Genomic DNA, 17,757 nt, shown 5'->3' with positions numbered 1-17,757 from the left:
TAAAAATGAAAAAAAATATGAATGTTCTTAACTGCGCAGGAACAGAAAATAGAGCCAATAAATGAAGACAATTAAAAAGAAACTAAATGCGATTGGTTGATTGATAAAAAAATATTTGATTGGTTCAATAACACAGTCCTAGTACCGACATCAGTAGTCATCGTCATAATGCATTGAAATTGCAGAAAAAAGGTGAAATATTAAAAATAAATAATAAAAGAATTTTTTTATCTGTAAACTTCAAACGTTCGTCGAGTTATCGTGTGTCATTATTGCTATCAAGCGGCTAAGTATAAGACTAAATAAGTTCAATGAGTGTTTTATTTAGTTTACTCTTTACTCTCACTTACTAATATTTTTTATTTATTCATTATTCTCTTATTATTGTTATTATTATTATATTCTAGTTTAAATTATATTAGAAATATAGGAGTGGTGAAAGGACTGAATTGTGTTAAAATTTTCTACATTTTAATTATTGGAGATCTGTTGTTATTCAGAAATTTTATTTCATATTTGTGTTAAGTCATCGTGGATATACACGCATATATATATACGTTGTAAATTATTAATAATTAATTAATGATGACGACTGAAGAAAAATTCGATGCTGCTGTTAATGTTATCAGGAATCTACCGAAAAATGGTAAGCTATTATCATTTTATTATTTTTATATGTATTTATTTGATTATTAGGTTAAATTAATTAATAATTTTTATCATTTATTTTAATTTTAAATAGTGTATATTAAACCATTTCTTTTTTTCATAAATGTAATTAATTTTTTTGAGTAATTAAAAAATTATTTACGAGTTTAATATAATTTAATTTTTTTTAATTTCAGATTTAAAAAGTTTAAACTCGTTTAAGTATGGGATGGTTAATTATTTATTAAGAAAAGCTAGAATATTCTGTTTAATATTTCATTGCTCTGAATATGTGTCAATGTGACAATGTATGTGTGTGTGTGTACAGTGTGTTCATTAAACACTATACATAAGACTTCCAATACATTCAACAATTTATTGAGAATTTGAAAGGGAAAATAACGCGCTCTTAAACTTTCTCATTTATAAATTATCACTTTCACATCTTTTAAAAAATTAATTTTTTGTCAATTCGAAATTTTCACTATAATCAATTATTGAATTTCAAATGATGTACATTTAATTATTTAGTAACATTTTTTATAAGTACCTTACTCGTATCAAGAATTGATTCGTTGTTGGAATAAAAATTTTACTTTCATTTCAAACTTGTAAATTTTTATTAAAAAAATAGAAAATGTTTTTCTTTTGAGCTCAAAAATCTTAAAGTTTCAATTTAAACTGAAGTCATTTTTAAAATAATCAGAATAACTTCCTAAGACCTCATAACGTTGAAATCTGATAAAAACTTAATTTTTTAATTTTTATCAATCATTCTTAAATTTTTGAAAATTTAGAATTTTCACAGCCAAAGAAAGTTGAGCAGAACATTAAATTTTACTTTAAAATTGACAATCTTTCAGTTTTTACTTCGTACAATTTATTTTTGTTCACAGTTTTCCTCATTTAATTAGTATGCGTCATTGTTATCTGTATAAAAAAAATGTTGAAATATTTAAAGTACTTCAGTTGAATAAATCTGATAAATAATTGGCATAAATATTCATGATAATAAATGATAAAATCGAAAACAAAGAATGGGAAAAGGAGCCTCATAAATTAGAAAAATTAAAAAAATTAAGTATGTCCCAGCTTTTATGAATAATGTGTAGAAGTTGAAAGTTTAAGTTGAATTAATGTCGGCATGGAAACCCCTGCTGTGCAATAAAAACGATTTATAATATTCTCATTAGAAGTGCATTCAAGATATTTATGGAATGGCGATATATTTCTTCCTTGCTTAAAGGAATTAAATGAATTGGAAAGAATACAATTTTTTTATTAATTTATCAGAAAACAACGTAGATTTTTATTAATTAACTTGAGCTTTCATCTTTGTGTCAAAATAAATTTTAAATCAGTAAAATTAATGACAAGTAAAATATCATTACTGTTTTAAAACCACTTGATTGAAGAACCAAGTTAAGTGAAGAAAAGAAAAAATTGCGACACGTGCTACTTATATTACATCAAACAAATATTTATAAATGTAAAAAAAAATGAACGATAATGAAACGTATGAATATTTGCTAGATAACTAACTTGAAAAGGCACAATTATGTCTTATGATTATTGACGATTTTTAATGTATAATGAACAGTTCTGAAGAAATGATTGAAAATTTTTAGTCCATCAAATTTTTTTTAATTGAAAGTAAAAAAATTATATTTTTTCATTATCGACAATTAACGATTCTCAATACTGAAATATTTGGTAATTATTTACAAGTTGGTCAACCCATGCTGGGTCATAGTAATTTTTTTTTTTAAATTGTTCATTTTTTTGTTCTATTCAAAAAAAAAAAAAAAATATTAAAAAAAGATAAAATAGAAATTTTATCCAAAAACATGAAAACCAGTTTTTTTTCAACTTTTAAAGTCAAAAAAGCTATCGAAATCTTCATTTTTTCCTTTCACGACATTTTTCATCAAAAATGCACCGTAAAAACAAACAGAATAAAAAAAAAATAAAAAAATGTTATTTTTTCACCTAGTTCTGGCTGAAATGGGGTTGACCCCACTTGTTAATAATAACCAAAAATTTTTATGAAGTTATTTTTATAAATTTAATCAATCATTTTTTCATGTGTCAAATTGAATATTATTATTATAAATTATTTAATCTAAAAATTGCAATTCCCTTATAGGTTTACAAGACTTTAAATAGATTGAATTTATACTTTTACAGAAAAGTTTCTTCAAGGTCTCATACATAATTAGTATCCTGACATTTCGATGATTACTTTTACTGAACATTATGTTATTTCTTTCATTATTATTTCTTTTGTCTTCTATCATTAGATATTATTAAAGTTTAAATTACTACAATTTTACAACATAGATGACGATAACAGTCATAGAAAAAAAAAAAAAAAAAAAAAAAAAAAAAATTTAAACCACAAAAAAATTTCATAATATCTAAACCTTTAATAATTATAAGGTAAAAGCCCCAATAGATGCTCATGTACCAGTACATGATCATTCCATGTATTTGTATATCTATATTTGTGAATATAGATATACAAATACATGGAGTGATCATGTACTGGTACCTTAGTCGTTTTTTACCTTAGTATTTTTACCTAGTAGTTTTATTTTTTAACTTTAAGAGATATTCCTTCTAAACATAAAATAGATCATTTGTAACTTTTTTTATTATCATTGATAACTTGAAACTTACTAATTTAATAATGATATTTATTTAGTAAAAAAAAAAAATGTTTTCGTCATCCAGTTGACCTCTCAAGTTACAGAACAGATATTAGTGTCAAAAAAATGATTTTTAACAGATTTAATGAACTTGAAATAATACTGTGCACTTACTTTTATTTTATTAATATTTTCAAATTGATTTGCATTCCTTCATTCTTTTAAATAACAAACAGGTTTGGGATAAAATAAAATTTTACCTGAGTAATATTTTTAGCTCATCTCTCAATATTTTTTATTTTATTGAGTTGACAAATCAGCTATCATATTTTTTTATTTTTTTGTAATCTCTTCTTTTTTATAAAACTATTAACAAAAAAAACTAATAAATTATTTTTTAATAGATTATCAAACTAACTATTGCACTTTATCCTGATACTGCGATTTTCCAAATATTTCAACAATTTTTTCTTTTTTTCGTCGAGCTGGTTCAAAAATCCTTTAGTACAAAAATTCGTATACTTATGTATCTAATAATAATAATAATAATAATAATAATAATAATATATCTTTTACATCATGACTGTGATAACATCTACAGTTCTGAACAAATTTTTATGAAACTTGACATTCAGATACTTAATATTCAGACGATGACCTCGGTTGAGACCGAAGATGAGCCAATAAATTGGTTGATCATTTTGTAATGTCATTGAGAATTGAAAAAAATAGATGTCTTCCTTGTTTCTCTTTGAAAAAACTTTAAATTGTGACTACTCATCGAATTTCCGTAAAATGTATCCTGAAATAAGCGTTGTCTTTAAAATAATTTTATTCTCGGATCAAAATTATTTCTTTCGAATAAAAATAATTTTTCTGAGTGTTCAGAAAATTTTTCAAAATAAAATTTCAAATAACATCGATAATTTTACTTAGAAAATTAAAATTAAAATTTTTTAACTTTTGAATTTCATCATATAAATTAAATTTTCAAATTTTTTTACAATCCATTTGATTTAACTACAAATTGATGAGACATACATATTTCCTACTAATTATTATTATCAGAAAAAGACAAGATATTTTATGTATTGTAATTAAAAAACAAACTTAGCACTTAAAATTATTAAAATTACATAAATATAAAATTTATTAACAAATATTTCTGTTTTAAATAATAAAACTCATAAATACAATCCATAATTATAATATATACTGATAATTACAATTATTCAATTTATTATACATAATTAACTGCCATAATATTTGATAAATCGTTTATTGTCGCGGCAGTTAGAGTGTGGAATCAGTTACTGGAGGAGATTGTTACGATTATTGATTACAATGAATTTCAATCGAAGTGTTACAAGTTTTTTGTAGATAAAGATGATAAATAACTGTCATTACTAAAATATTCAAGTTACTAAATATTCAAATTCATATTTTCCTTTTCTTTTGTTTTATGAACTAAATTCATTAGATAGTAACTTAGATAGACTTTGCTTTGAGACAACGTTACTTTTCCTATTCTTACTGTCTTATTATTATCATCATTTCCATTACTGTTTAACTACTTTTATTATTACTATGTATTTATTTATATGTAAGGCCCTTAGGGCGCTAAGGCTTCAGGGTCTACAATTTTGATAAATAAATAAATAATATTTGTTTGGTTTTTTTTTTTAGATCCATACTTATCAATTGAAATATATTAATTATAGTTACGTCAAACTTTGTAAAAAGTAATTAAAAAATAATGATTCAATAATAAAAAAAACAAATTTAAATTTACGTATTTGAATGATGAATCATATCTCGCATTATACTAAAAAAATATATTTTTTTCAGGTGCTTATCAGCCAAGTCATGAGTTACAATTGCGTTTTTACGCTTACTACAAACAAGCGATGGAAGGACCATGTCAACAGCCAAAACCAGCATTTTGGGAAGTTGTTAAAAAAGCCAAATGGGATGCTTGGATGAAATTAGGAAATATGAGCCGTCAAGAGGCTATGAACAATTATGTTGATGAATTAAAAAAAATTGTTGAAACAATGTCTTACACCGACAACGTCGCCAATTTTTTGGGCAGCTTAGATTCATTTTATGAAAGTGTACCGTCTGAAGATTTAGAAATGCTCGTAGGCCCAGTTATTGAACGTATGCGCTCACAACCTGGTTCACCATTATCTGGATCACCATTAGGTATATTCATATTTTTAATTAAATATTTAAATTTAATTTTCTATTTTATTTGTCAATTAATTAAATGTAAATTTAGGTTCTAGAGAAACGTCACCACAAAGAGTACGCAATTCATCACGTCATATTACTAGTAGCTTGGAAACAAGTCCTGCGAGTAGTCATAGTGCAAGTCCACTACCACCTGATAGTGATGGTGATGAAGAAGAAGAAGAAGAGTTTAAAGATACTTTAGAGGTAAATTTATATTTTAATAATGGTAAATATTTAAAATTTATTATTTTCCAAAGAAATAATACGTGCTTTTGATAAGTTTTACGCAATTTTTTGTCATCATATTTTCATTTTCTGTTTCAATTTTAATTTAGCTATTACTCTTTGTCTTCTTATTAGTATTTAAAATTATTTAATTTTATTCTTTAAGTTACTAACAATCTAACTTATTATCATAATAGTATTATACCAGTTAAAAATATTAAATACTAAGATAATTATTAATTATTATTATAATCAATAATCATTAATATTAAAATTTTTTTATATCAATCACCTGAAGTTATTAACTTTGCTATCGAGTCATTTATAAATTGGATTCATCATCCGAAGTGACCTATTCAGTTTTTGAGGCCATATTCCAATGAATAAATTATCATCTCAACTTATTCTTTGTTATTAATAAATTAACATAATTTATTTTTATATTATTCGAGAGTGGTATTATTATATAAAAAGAGCAAACAAATAATATAAATAGATTTACGCCTATAATTTATTTATCTAAAAAATAACACTTTTCTGACATATTGGATATGTAACTGAAAATTAAGATTCTTTTACATTTAAAAAATTTATTTTCTTATACGTCGTTTATTACAAAATGAATTAAATTACATACTTATGTTTATTAATTTTTCAAGGTTTAGACTTTAATTATATAATTAATTAAATAATTTTCTCAGTCGGCACCTATAGAAAAATCATTCAAAGAATCAAAGTCTTCCATTGGAAATGGACAATCAAAAAAAAATATCGGGGACCAAGTTAAGTTAATAACAATACCAACAAGTTTACCAAATGGCTACGCTAATAACATTAATGAAGGGAAATACCATCTGATAAATAATGAAAAACACAATAATCATGACCGCAGCAGAGCAAGAGATAAAAAACATGATAAAGATCATCATGAAGAAATAAAAAATGAACTAATAAATCAAATGGCTGAGACATTACAAAATTTACAAAATGATTTGGACAGGATAACTGGTCGTGTTAGAAGTTTAGAAGGACAAAATTTACAACTACTCACTCCCCAAACGGTAAATAATAATTTATGATTTACAAATGTTTATAAAAATAAAATTTATTTTAACATTCTTTATTCTAGGAACGATCAAATATTTATCCAAGATGGTGGCCCTTATCAGATTGTTCACCAAGAATCTTAGCATTAATAATATTGTGGCCGTTTGCAGCTCAATTTGCTATCAATATCATTCGACGTTATCGCCAACAAAGAATGTGATCTATTTAATTACCGATAAATATTTAAATTGTTTATTCAGCTAAACTATGTCTCGATCACACTTTGAAGTAGATTAAATTGTTTTTATAATGAATTTTAAGCTGAATTCAAATTATAAAATATAATAGTTAATAATTGTTTACATAAGAGTAAAAAGTATAAATACGAGTAAGAATTTTTTTATGGAGATAGGTGATGTAAAAATTTGTTTCTTTGATAAACTGCAATTATTTGTATATAATGAAAATTAATCATAAAAAAAAAATTAGTAATATAATATTGTTCCTCGAATTGCTCAAATTGTTATTGACAAAGCTCTGAGGAATGTCAATTTACACGTTAGCCAAAATATTAAATTAATAGAAAAACAAATTGAGGATTAATGATAAATTATCTTTGAGACTTTAAATATTTAATAATAAATTGATAAATTGTACAAAGCAAATACTATTACATTCGTCAATATATTTTTTAATATTAGTTTTTTTAATTTTACGCTTTTATTTTTTTATAAGTATAATTATGAACTGTTGATGGAAGATTATTTTTCATGATAAAATTTTTATTTTATTGAATTTATTTTTATTTGTTGGCTATAGTTTATTATTTGTTATTTTATTTGATTATAATATTCATTGTTTACTGTATATTGATAATAAAATTTAAATATTAATTGAAAAATTTTTCGGTGATATTAGATAAAATTTTAAGTATTAAATATTTATGATTTTTCGTAATTCAAAAATTTATATAAATGCAACTTAAATCTAAATCAAGATTTTTTTTTTAATTTTGAGATTTTTAAGTATAGTTGAATATTTTTAATATCTATAGATATTTAACACTTAAAAAAACTAAAATTAAAATTATTGTATCAATCGAGCCCGACATAAATATATGCCCTTTAAAAAGTAAGTGTGTGTGCATTCATATAGTATGGAAAAGTTCGAAGTATAATTTTTGGTGGCGCTGTCTGTATTCATGAATACTCTCTACCAATAACTGAATAGTTTAGTGTTGTTGTGCACGCTATATATCAATCTTTGGACTTACTAACGAACAATTTTATATAGTCATATTTAGTTTTTAATAACTACTGGATGCATACAGAATATTTAAAGTTTAATACTTTCACTAAGGGTGACAATAGATTTTGTACAAATAATCGCATAATTATCCCTTCAAGATCGTATTATTAGTCGTCCATTACACAACGTAAACAAAAAAAATGGGACATGCCAGTTGTTGTGTTGTTGGTTGTACTAACACGGGAAGAAACAGCAATTGTAAATTTTACCGTTTTCCGACAGCAACATGGAAATTAGAAAAAAGAAAAGAATGGATTAATGCTGTAAAAAGAAAAAAGTAAGTATTGTCTAATCTATCGTGTACTTACTAAAGTATTTTATGTTGTAGATAAAAAGTGATATTTTTTAAAAGTTACTTTAAAATATTTGTCTTTCAATGAAAAAAGATTATTCTTCATGATCTTGTATCACTATTCAAGTAAAATAACATGAAAAAATTGTCCAGGTTTGAATGACATTAAATTTAGCTGTCGCTTGACAATTTTTATTTTCTTATTTAACAAATAAATTTGTTCGGAAAAATTATTTTAAAAAAATTGAATTTTTAATTTTTTTAAATTTCTACATGCCAATTTTTTTCCCCACAAAAATTACTTGTAAAAATTACATAAGTGGTTATGTAAAATTCACATTTTTAAATAATGCTATACATATGTACAAAGAAAAACTCTTAAATTTACAGGACTAAAAATGTAAAAATTGCATAATTTACCAATTTTATATTGATAAAAAAATTATGTTAATTCTTCTTGAATAAAAATACTAATTTGAAAAACCAAAAAAGTTAGACGTCAAAAGTTTTAACTCGTATGGATGGGGAAGCTTATATTTAAGCTAGTACGGTTATGAAAGCAATATTTTAAGAAATCCTCGAAACTTTGAATATAAGTCATTAAATACATAATACATATGCTGTTAAAATTTGAAGGCGATTTACCGTACCTAACTTGAGATAATTGCGATTGAAAATGACATTTTTGTACATGTAACATAGGAGAAGCGTGGGAAAATGACAGTATTTTTAATTTTTTCCATCGAAGGAATTTCACGACTTTATCGAAAAACTAGTAGATTGAAGATTATGATATTTCGAACAATTAAAAAAAAAAAATAAAAATTATTTACCGTGTAGTTTTCAAGATTAATTAAAATAAATTTCACTTTTAGAGGATTCTTTTTAGGAAAGGGGGTACGAAAAACAGCCGCTAAACACTGAAACCGTAGTGTGTGTATATGTATCCGAACAAAAACAGTTTCACTGTAAAAAAAATCGCGCCAAGCCCACGTTCATAAGACTATTAAGAAAAAAAAATTTCTTATTTCTTTACAAAAAGATATAAAATAAAAAAATTAAAAAATCCAAGTAACCAATATGATTGTATTTGATTTTCGGAAATTAAAAAAAATTTTATTGTAAATTTGAAAATTAAAAAAAACTTTTGGAACATATTTAATGTGCGTGGTTGCAAAATATTTTACTTTTAATGAAATTCGTAAAATCTATTTACTAGGACTTTAAAAAAATTGAAATACACAATGACGCACACCAAGTACGTTCCAAAATTTTTTTTTAATTTTCAAATTTTTTTTAATTTCCAAAAATCAAATACAATCATATCGGTTACTTGGATTTTTTAATTTTTTTATTTTATATCTTTTTGTAAAGAAATAAGAAATTTTTTTTTCTTAATAGTCTTATGAACGTGGACTTGGCGCGATTTTTTTTACAGTGAAACTGTTTTTGTTCGGATTTTAGTATTTTTTGTAATTATAATAAAAATTTACAATTGGTACCAACTTAAATCTCGCGTTGGCTGCATTTTTTATAGCAAACTATCCTCTTGAAGCTACAGTTTATGTAAAAACAATTCCAGCGCACCCTGGCGGATGTAGATGCAAGCTGTGAAATGTATTTTTTTAACTGTAGTTTCCCATCTATTGGAAGATTACCATGCATTCTCGAATTATTTAGTCTGTGGCATGTCACTTTTTACATAGAAAAAAAGTCAGGATCGAAATTTTTGAGCTTGCTATAGTTTGTGCTGATAAAATTTAATAATTTCAAGTAGATTAATTATTATAATTGAATATAATTAATTAATATCAGTAAAATAAAGCATGAATTACTGTTATATTATAAAATTTAGGAACAAGAAGTACCGTAGAATTGAATAAAATTTTGCAACCTCAAAATACCGTTCTGCTTACAGTAAACATAGTCGGTAGTCTGGCGCTCCGTTTACAACGGATTTGAACGGAACTTGGTGCCAGATTCTACCGAATCTGTGGATAGAGAATATAGTAGCGGCGAGTACAGTAACGTTAAGAAATCTTAACCTACAACATTAGCTCTGTCGATACGAATAACATGGATAGTGAGCCAAAATTTTTTATCTGGATTGTCGCGGAGGTACTACCTTAAAGACATTTTTAGAGGTCCGGGTGCCTCTAACTGAACAGTGTCAAACGCTTTTAAAAATTTCCGAAGAAAATCAAGTATAAAAAAAATAAATTAAAAAGAAAAACTTCAGTTAAAAACAAAAATTCTTTATGATGCATGATGCCATTTAAATTACTTCAGAATCATTTAAAAAAAAAAATTTTTTTTCTAATTTCTCGAAAAAAAAAAAAAAAAATTGGTTCTTTTCTCAATTCGCGGCGAATTACAGTAAGCTATATTTTTTAATATCTTTACAGCTTTTAGGAGAAAAAAATTTTTTTACGAAATTTAGAGGTACCCCGTTTTGTCCCCCCCCCCTTATTTTCTAACGTGAACTTTGTATTTTTTCAATGTAAAACTGAAAAATGTCCTAATGCTAAATTTATAGTTTTTCCATGTAAATTTAACTGTTTTTCCACCTGTTAAGTTTACATTTTTTATAATGTAAAAATTATAATTCTAAAAATGTAAATTTGACAGCTATTTATTGACAGGACTAAAACTATAAATTTACCAGTTTATTCTGTAATTTTGACAGAAATTATTTTATTTATTTATTTATTTATTAATCAACATACGCCTATCGGCAATATACATAAAAAAAGATTATTTAAAATTAACTAACATAAATTAAAGAAAATTAAATTATGATTTAAGTTGAAGCAGAGAACGAGAAAAAGAAAATTTTGTGTAGTTTATGTGTACATAAGTAACTGTTTTTTAATGTTTGACATAAAAGCACTGAAGGTACCACCGTAGAATTCCACTTCGCCATTTAATTTATTCACCAGGTTTGCTATTCTGTCATGAGGTCCATTCACCACATAGTTTTTTGAAGACTTAGTAGTTTTCAGTAACCTTTTGCGCCTCAACATTATGTTGGCAGGCGCAAATTCGAAGCTGCTGCAGATGTCCGGGGCGTCAATGATTCCATTGACCACCTTGTAAAAAAAAAGCCATGTCGGCGACCTGACGACGATTAGTCAAATTGTTTAATTTGAAGTGCTTGCGAAGATCATCTAAAGTGGAGGCATTAGCTCGCGACCAGCATGTATTTGAGAGATATTTACATAGCTTGTCTTGAATTCTCTCAAGCTGCTTGGTTAAGATATCAGTGTAAGGTGACCAGATGACCGAACAGTATTCCAAAATCGGCAGAACTAGAGTAAGGTATAGGTTAACCGTAGTATGCGGGTAGTTGAAGTCTCTACATGTTCTTGTGACAAGGCCTAGGATTTTGAGGGCTTGGAGTGTGATTTTGTCTACATGTTTGGTGAACATAAGCTTGTTGTCAATTAAGACACCAAGGTCTTTGATGCAGTCTACATGTTCGATCTCGACGCCATTCAGGAGATAGCTGGTGGGCACCTGGGTATGAGCACGTGTGAAGGCTATCATTGCACATTTTTTGACATTCAAGTCAAGTTTGTTGTTTGTGCACCATGTAGCTAGCGTGTTGATGTCATGCTGTAGGATCTCGCAGTCTAATTCGCTCACTATAGTTCTGTAGATTTTTAGGTCATCTGCATACAGTATAAACTCAGAAACAAACTCTTTCCCAATGTCGTTGACGAAAATATTGAAGAGTATAGGGCCCAAGTGCGACCCCTGAGGAACACCTGAAGTGACCATGTATTCGTCAGATAAGTTACCATTAACCCTGACTTGCAGACGTCTGCCTGTTAGGTAAGACCGGAGCCAGCTGAGTGCATGTCCATGTATACCGTAGTTTTCCATCTTCCTTAGTAAAATTTCATGATCTACCCTGTCAAAAGCTTTGCTAAAGTCGGTGTAGATGGCATGAGTCTTGTAACCGTTGTTCATAGCATTAAGTATGTAGTTGACGTAGGTGTACAGGTTGGTTGTCGTCGATCTACCGCCTACAAATCCATGTTGCTTGGTAGAGATAATGTGTTTAAAGGAGGAAGTCAGTTGAGGTAAGACTACCTTCTCCATTAGCTTAGCTAGTGCTGATTGAATACATACGGGTCTGTAGTTGGAGACAGATGATCTAGGGCCATCCTTGTGTATTGGGCTGACGAATGAGACTTTCCAGTCTGTTGGGAATGTCCCAAGCTGTAATGATTTGTCGAATATGTGAGTTATGGGCTCACAGAGTCCGGTAGCACAGTTCCTGAGGAAGATATTAGGAATCCCATCCGGTCCAGCTCCTTTCTTAGGGTTCAGGCTCATCAGTTGCTTGTATACGTTATCGAAGGTGGCCTCAAAGTCATTCAGGTCGGCCTTCTGCTCGTCGAGGTCGATTTCAGAATATTCATTATCACTTGTAGCAGGGATGTAAACACTTTCGAAATAGGATGCAAATAGATTGGTTATATCTGCACCAGTGTCAGCTGATAGGTCATCCCAGAACACATTCGACGGAATGTCTGAATTGTTGCGTCTTTTATTTTTAATTAATTTCCAGAAGCAATTCGGATCAGACTGGACCATAGATTCTACACGGTTGACATAGCTTTTATAACACCTTAAGCTCAATTTCTTACAGTCAGATCTCAGGAGGCTGAAATTCCTGTAATTGATTTGGCTTTTCCATTTCTTGTATCTAGCATGAGCTGCCTTTTTCAGTCGTATTTTTTCTTTTAGTTCATTGGAGAACCAGCAAGGGAAATTATCTTTCTTGCACTTGTGCACTGGGACAAATTGATCAATAACTTGCATTTTGTTGTAGAACCACGTGAGTTTGTCATCTATTAGGTCTATTTTATAAAGGTCCGACCAATTTGTTCGAAGAAAAAAGGTGTTAAGGTTGATATAATCAGCTCCTTTGAATGCTAGGTATGGAAAATTATCTGATTTGAGGCTTGGTGCGAAATCAACGTTGATGTCAAGAGCTGGATGATATTTATCCTCAGTAGTCAATGCAAGTGTTTTATCCAGAGACAATTCAAGGTCGCTAAAACAGAGGTCCAGCAGGTTAAAGTTGTCATTTGCGGTGTTGTTAAACTGCCGGCATTTTCTTAAAATAGTTTTTTAAAACTAATTTATTTGTTAAATAACATCCAAAAATTGTCAAGTATCTGCTGACTTCAAAGAGATTAATCTTTCTGTAAAATCTCCTTAGAAATCAGAGTTTATTTACAATTAAATTGATCAGATCTCAAGATTATCTCCATTTATCAAGATTTGGCTGGATATATGTAGATATAATACAACATGCATTATTGATGTAACTAGATTTTAAGCTTACGAACCTTTTCAAATTTCTTCAAAATTTAATCAGAGCTGATCATATTTGACTGATATGATATATTGGTTTGATATAAATAAATCTTGTCATAAAATTTGATCATTTTTAATTTTTTAAATGTACGAAAATGTTTCGAATTAAATTTGTTGTAGTCTTGATGGCTCACCATGGTATCCGAAACCGAGTGATCATATCTGTAGCGATCATTTTGTCGGTGGTAAAAAATCAGAAGAGGAACTAAGTCCCAGTTACATCCCGACGATTTTTCCTTCAATCTACGGATCATCCAAAGTTAACACATCTACTGCTCTAAACAGGTATACCGTGATAATCAATGTAAACAATTGCAATCAAAAAGATAATTATTTACATTATAATTTCAGGCATAAACGTTTTATGGAACGAAGAATTAAAAAGCAAAATTTAACAACTGCGGTACCGAGTAAAAATGATGAATTTTTTTCAAGAAATAACAAAATTATAATTAATAACTTAGCTGATGGTTGTTATTCCACTAATATAAAAAAAATTAGTCAAGAAACTCAAGTAAATATATTTTTCCAGCCAATCGAAACGACCAAAACATTCATTTGCAATAGATACATTTACAACGACAAAAATGATGCTGAGGTTCAAACGTCTATAACAGAATATGTCGAAAGTAGATGGAAAATTCCTAAGAAAAATTTTAGCGAAAAATCTTGTGGTACTGATCATAAGATTCGAGTTGATAAATGCGTTGCTACGGTCAATAAATGTTTCTATGGTTTTAAATCAATTCGCAAAGATGATCAGTTGGTAGAGTTAGCAGGTGTTACTTTTAATAATTTTGAGTTTTTATTGAAGAAAATGGGTTCAATGAATAAATGTACGATATCAAATGAAGACCGGCTGTTAATTTTTTTAATCAAAATAAAAACAGGTCTAACGTTTTCAACTTTGAGTGCTTTGTTCGATGTTCATAGGACTACAATTTCAAGAATTTTTCATGCAACTCTACAGAATTTGGTTTCAGCAACAACAAATTTAATATATTGGCCAGATTCAGAAACTTTAAAAGCAACGATGCCTGCATTTTTTCGTTTGAACTATGTTAATACTCGAGTAATCATCGATTGCGTTGAATTCAAAATAGAAATACCAGCAAGTATCGATAGCAGTGTCTATCGTTGTCCAAGTAATGATAAAGCTTTTACAGCCAAAATTCTTATCGGCATTACTCCTGGAAGCTTTTTTTGTTTTAAATCTAAAGCAGTTGGTGCTAGAATTACTAACTCACAATTGATAGTCGACTCTGGATTAATAAACAATTTAAAAGATGGTGATGTTGTTCTAACTGGTAAAAAATGTTACGGAATCAATGCAGCTATTTATCAAAGTGAAAAACAGATTAAGGTTGTCACACCAAAATTCTCAGAAGGTAAAACAAATTGTCGAGGAGCAGAATCTGAGAAACCTAACAGCAACGTTGCTAAAGTACAAATTCACATAAAAAAGATAATTGAAAGCTTAAAACTTTATAAAGTTTTGGATAACATTCCTGAAAATTTATTTGATTGTGTAGATGATATTATACATATTTGCTGCGTTTTGGTTAATTTAAACAAAGAAAAAGTAAACATTGTGATAAAACATTCGCAGCCAAATGAATTGTTATAGAAATCAATAAAATTTGTCATAATTTTTGTTAGGTTCAAAATTCTCTTTTTATCTAACAAAATTTTGATCGTATTTTTATAAAGAAATTAATTCTATAACTAATAAAATAATTATCAATAAAAATACTTTGATTATTCAACTTTGAAAATATGTTTAGGAAGAAATTTAGTAAATATATTTATATTTTTAAGTACTTAAATAATTTTGAGTATTAAGACGTTAATAATTATTGAAGTGTTTTAATTGCTTACATTTATTTATAATGAATGAATCCAAACTTTTACTTCTTATGGTTTTATTACTTTTTGTTTGGCATTGTTATTACGTACCTGGAAAAAATTTCAGTAGGACAATTTCATAAAATTTTGTGAAATTTCATGAAAAAATTTTTCCCCAGGTAATTTTCAGTACAAAAATTAAATCTAAATTTTGATAAATATTTCTACTTATTTCATTATTTAGATTTTTCAATTTAATAATAAAAAAGTATAATAATATTACGTAGTTTTAAAGTTGGTTTTTACTTAAAAAATTATTGGCATTACATTCCATACTTGCTAAGTAATAATGTTCTTAATTTAACTTTAATATTCAATAAGATAACAATTTTATAATCATTGTTGCGCTCTTTATTAGATATAACTTAAATTGAAGTTTCTGAAAACTTTACATAAGTACGATGTGCTAATAAACTAATATCATTATTAATTTAATATCAATCAACATGTCGAGAACGAAACAATACGATTATCTTCATCATCATCACGGAGCAACTTATCTTCCATTTTACTGTCAATCTCAATCACTTGGCATTTATCATCATCGCTCTCAAGTAGTTCAATTTCAGTTTTAACATTTCCTATTTGAAATTCACCAACTGAATTACGTTCACAGGGTGACTCAAAAATAATGGGTGAAGTTCCACGATTAACAAACGTTTTGTTAATTGTTTCTAATCTAATTTTTTTACAATTCTCAAGTCTTTGATCTTGACCTCTAGCTTTAACTATTTCATTGGCTTTTTTCAGAGCAGTTTTAGCTTGAAGCCACAATCTTGCATCGACAGTTCTTCTAACCTTCTCTCTATCAGATAGTTCTCTGTTCATTAGCTCATGAAAGTCAACATCATCATCATCATTTCTAATAGCACGACGTTGGTCAGCACGAATTCCCAAAATCAAGGGAGATAATTCTCTCGAACTTATTTTCGTCTCATTGTTATTAATGTTACGTCTCTCAGTAGCACGTTTGTGTTTTTTGAGGCATCTAGAACGCCTAGAATATTTGCTTTTATTTCTTTTCACTGGTGAGTGAGTTTCAGTACGTGAAGACGAGTGTGAAGAATAAGATGAATTTGATGGAATCTCGGAAAAACTTTCGCGTTGTTGTTGGGACAATAGCACTGAAGGATTAATATGAATTTTACGATGTATTGGTATCAACACCGCTACATCCATCCCTGAAGAAGAAACTAATGGCACTGTCACTGGTTGAGTACATTTCAACATTCGATCATTGAGCAAAGGTGTTGATCCTTGTGGATAATTATAATAATAATTCGTTGATTCATCTAATTTAACATTCAATAATAACAAATTAAAATCGATTGAAGTAATATAAATTTATTAATCATACTGAAATCAGCAGGCATCTTAAAAATTTTTTAGATTTTTATAACAATTAAATTATTATGAAAAAAATATTACACGTAGAAATTGATTAAAAAAAACTAAATTAAAAAAAAAATATTTTTTTTTATCAAAATTTATTTGTTATAAAAATTAAAAAAATTGTCAAAAATCAGCTGATTTTAGTATCATATTTATTTAATACTTACCCATCATTTTTTTTTAAATTAATTAAGAACTTATGAAAATACCCGAAGAAACTAAAATAAAATGTAAACAAACTGTTATATAATAAATTCACGTGAATGCAAGCACTACTGTTCTAGAACAAAAATCCGTTAAAGTGACTTATCGGTATGACACTATAGACCAAATATGTAAAAGACCTGAACTTAAGCCACAATACTTTATATTTTTTAATCTCGGTATCAAATTATAACTATTCATACAAATATAAATATTACAATGCTATCTTGAAAGTTTTTGAAATATTATACGTAAAAAGAATCAGTACTTTTCATGCATGTATTGTATTCACTCATTTTTATGGTAACCATGAAATTTTATTTATCAACATGTGACTCGCCAGGTATAAGACAATTAAATAATTCAAAAAAATATATAATTTTGTGAAGAACCGTCTAGTAGCACAGTTTTTTTCGCTAGTGACTAATGGAAGAATTAAAAAATGCATCTGTCGCATAATTA

At 27.4% G+C, this 17,757-nt stretch overlaps 3 protein-coding genes across 3 annotated transcripts; 2 read left to right on the top strand and 1 right to left on the bottom strand.

Annotated features, from left to right (window-relative positions):
* The first annotated feature begins 149 nt into the window (after nucleotides 1-149).
* On the top strand, nucleotides 150-7,594 carry LOC123269193 (acyl-CoA-binding domain-containing protein 4). The gene is made up of 5 exons (XM_044734780.1): nucleotides 150-646; nucleotides 5,145-5,501; nucleotides 5,578-5,735; nucleotides 6,458-6,817; nucleotides 6,886-7,594. Exons 1-5 carry the CDS (start codon nucleotides 583-585, stop codon nucleotides 7,021-7,023), a joined length of 1,077 nt encoding a protein of 358 aa, XP_044590715.1. The 5' UTR covers nucleotides 150-582; the 3' UTR covers nucleotides 7,024-7,594.
* A 276-nt stretch (nucleotides 7,595-7,870) lies between these two features.
* LOC123269166 lies at nucleotides 7,871-15,538 on the top strand. The gene is made up of 3 exons (XM_044734743.1): nucleotides 7,871-8,388; nucleotides 13,915-14,079; nucleotides 14,146-15,538. The coding sequence occupies exons 1-3, from the start codon at nucleotides 8,252-8,254 to the stop codon at nucleotides 15,419-15,421; spliced, it is 1,578 nt and encodes a 525-aa protein (XP_044590678.1). The 5' UTR covers nucleotides 7,871-8,251; the 3' UTR covers nucleotides 15,422-15,538.
* Nucleotides 15,539-15,934: 396 nt separating this feature from the next.
* Nucleotides 15,935-17,298, bottom strand: LOC123269203. The gene is made up of 2 exons (XM_044734795.1): nucleotides 17,259-17,298; nucleotides 15,935-16,991 (listed from the first exon to the last, which is right to left on the bottom strand). The coding sequence occupies exons 1-2, from the start codon at nucleotides 17,263-17,265 to the stop codon at nucleotides 16,141-16,143; spliced, it is 858 nt and encodes a 285-aa protein (XP_044590730.1). The 5' UTR covers nucleotides 17,266-17,298; the 3' UTR covers nucleotides 15,935-16,140.
* Nucleotides 17,299-17,757: the final 459 nt, after the last annotated feature.

The sequence above is a fragment of the Cotesia glomerata genome, linkage group LG7 (genome assembly GCF_020080835.1).
Source record: "Cotesia glomerata isolate CgM1 linkage group LG7, MPM_Cglom_v2.3, whole genome shotgun sequence".
Taxonomy (NCBI): Eukaryota; Metazoa; Arthropoda; class Insecta; order Hymenoptera; family Braconidae; genus Cotesia; species Cotesia glomerata.
The sequence above is the reverse complement of the archived record's forward strand: the minus strand, read 5'-3'. Positions and strand labels throughout refer to the sequence as shown.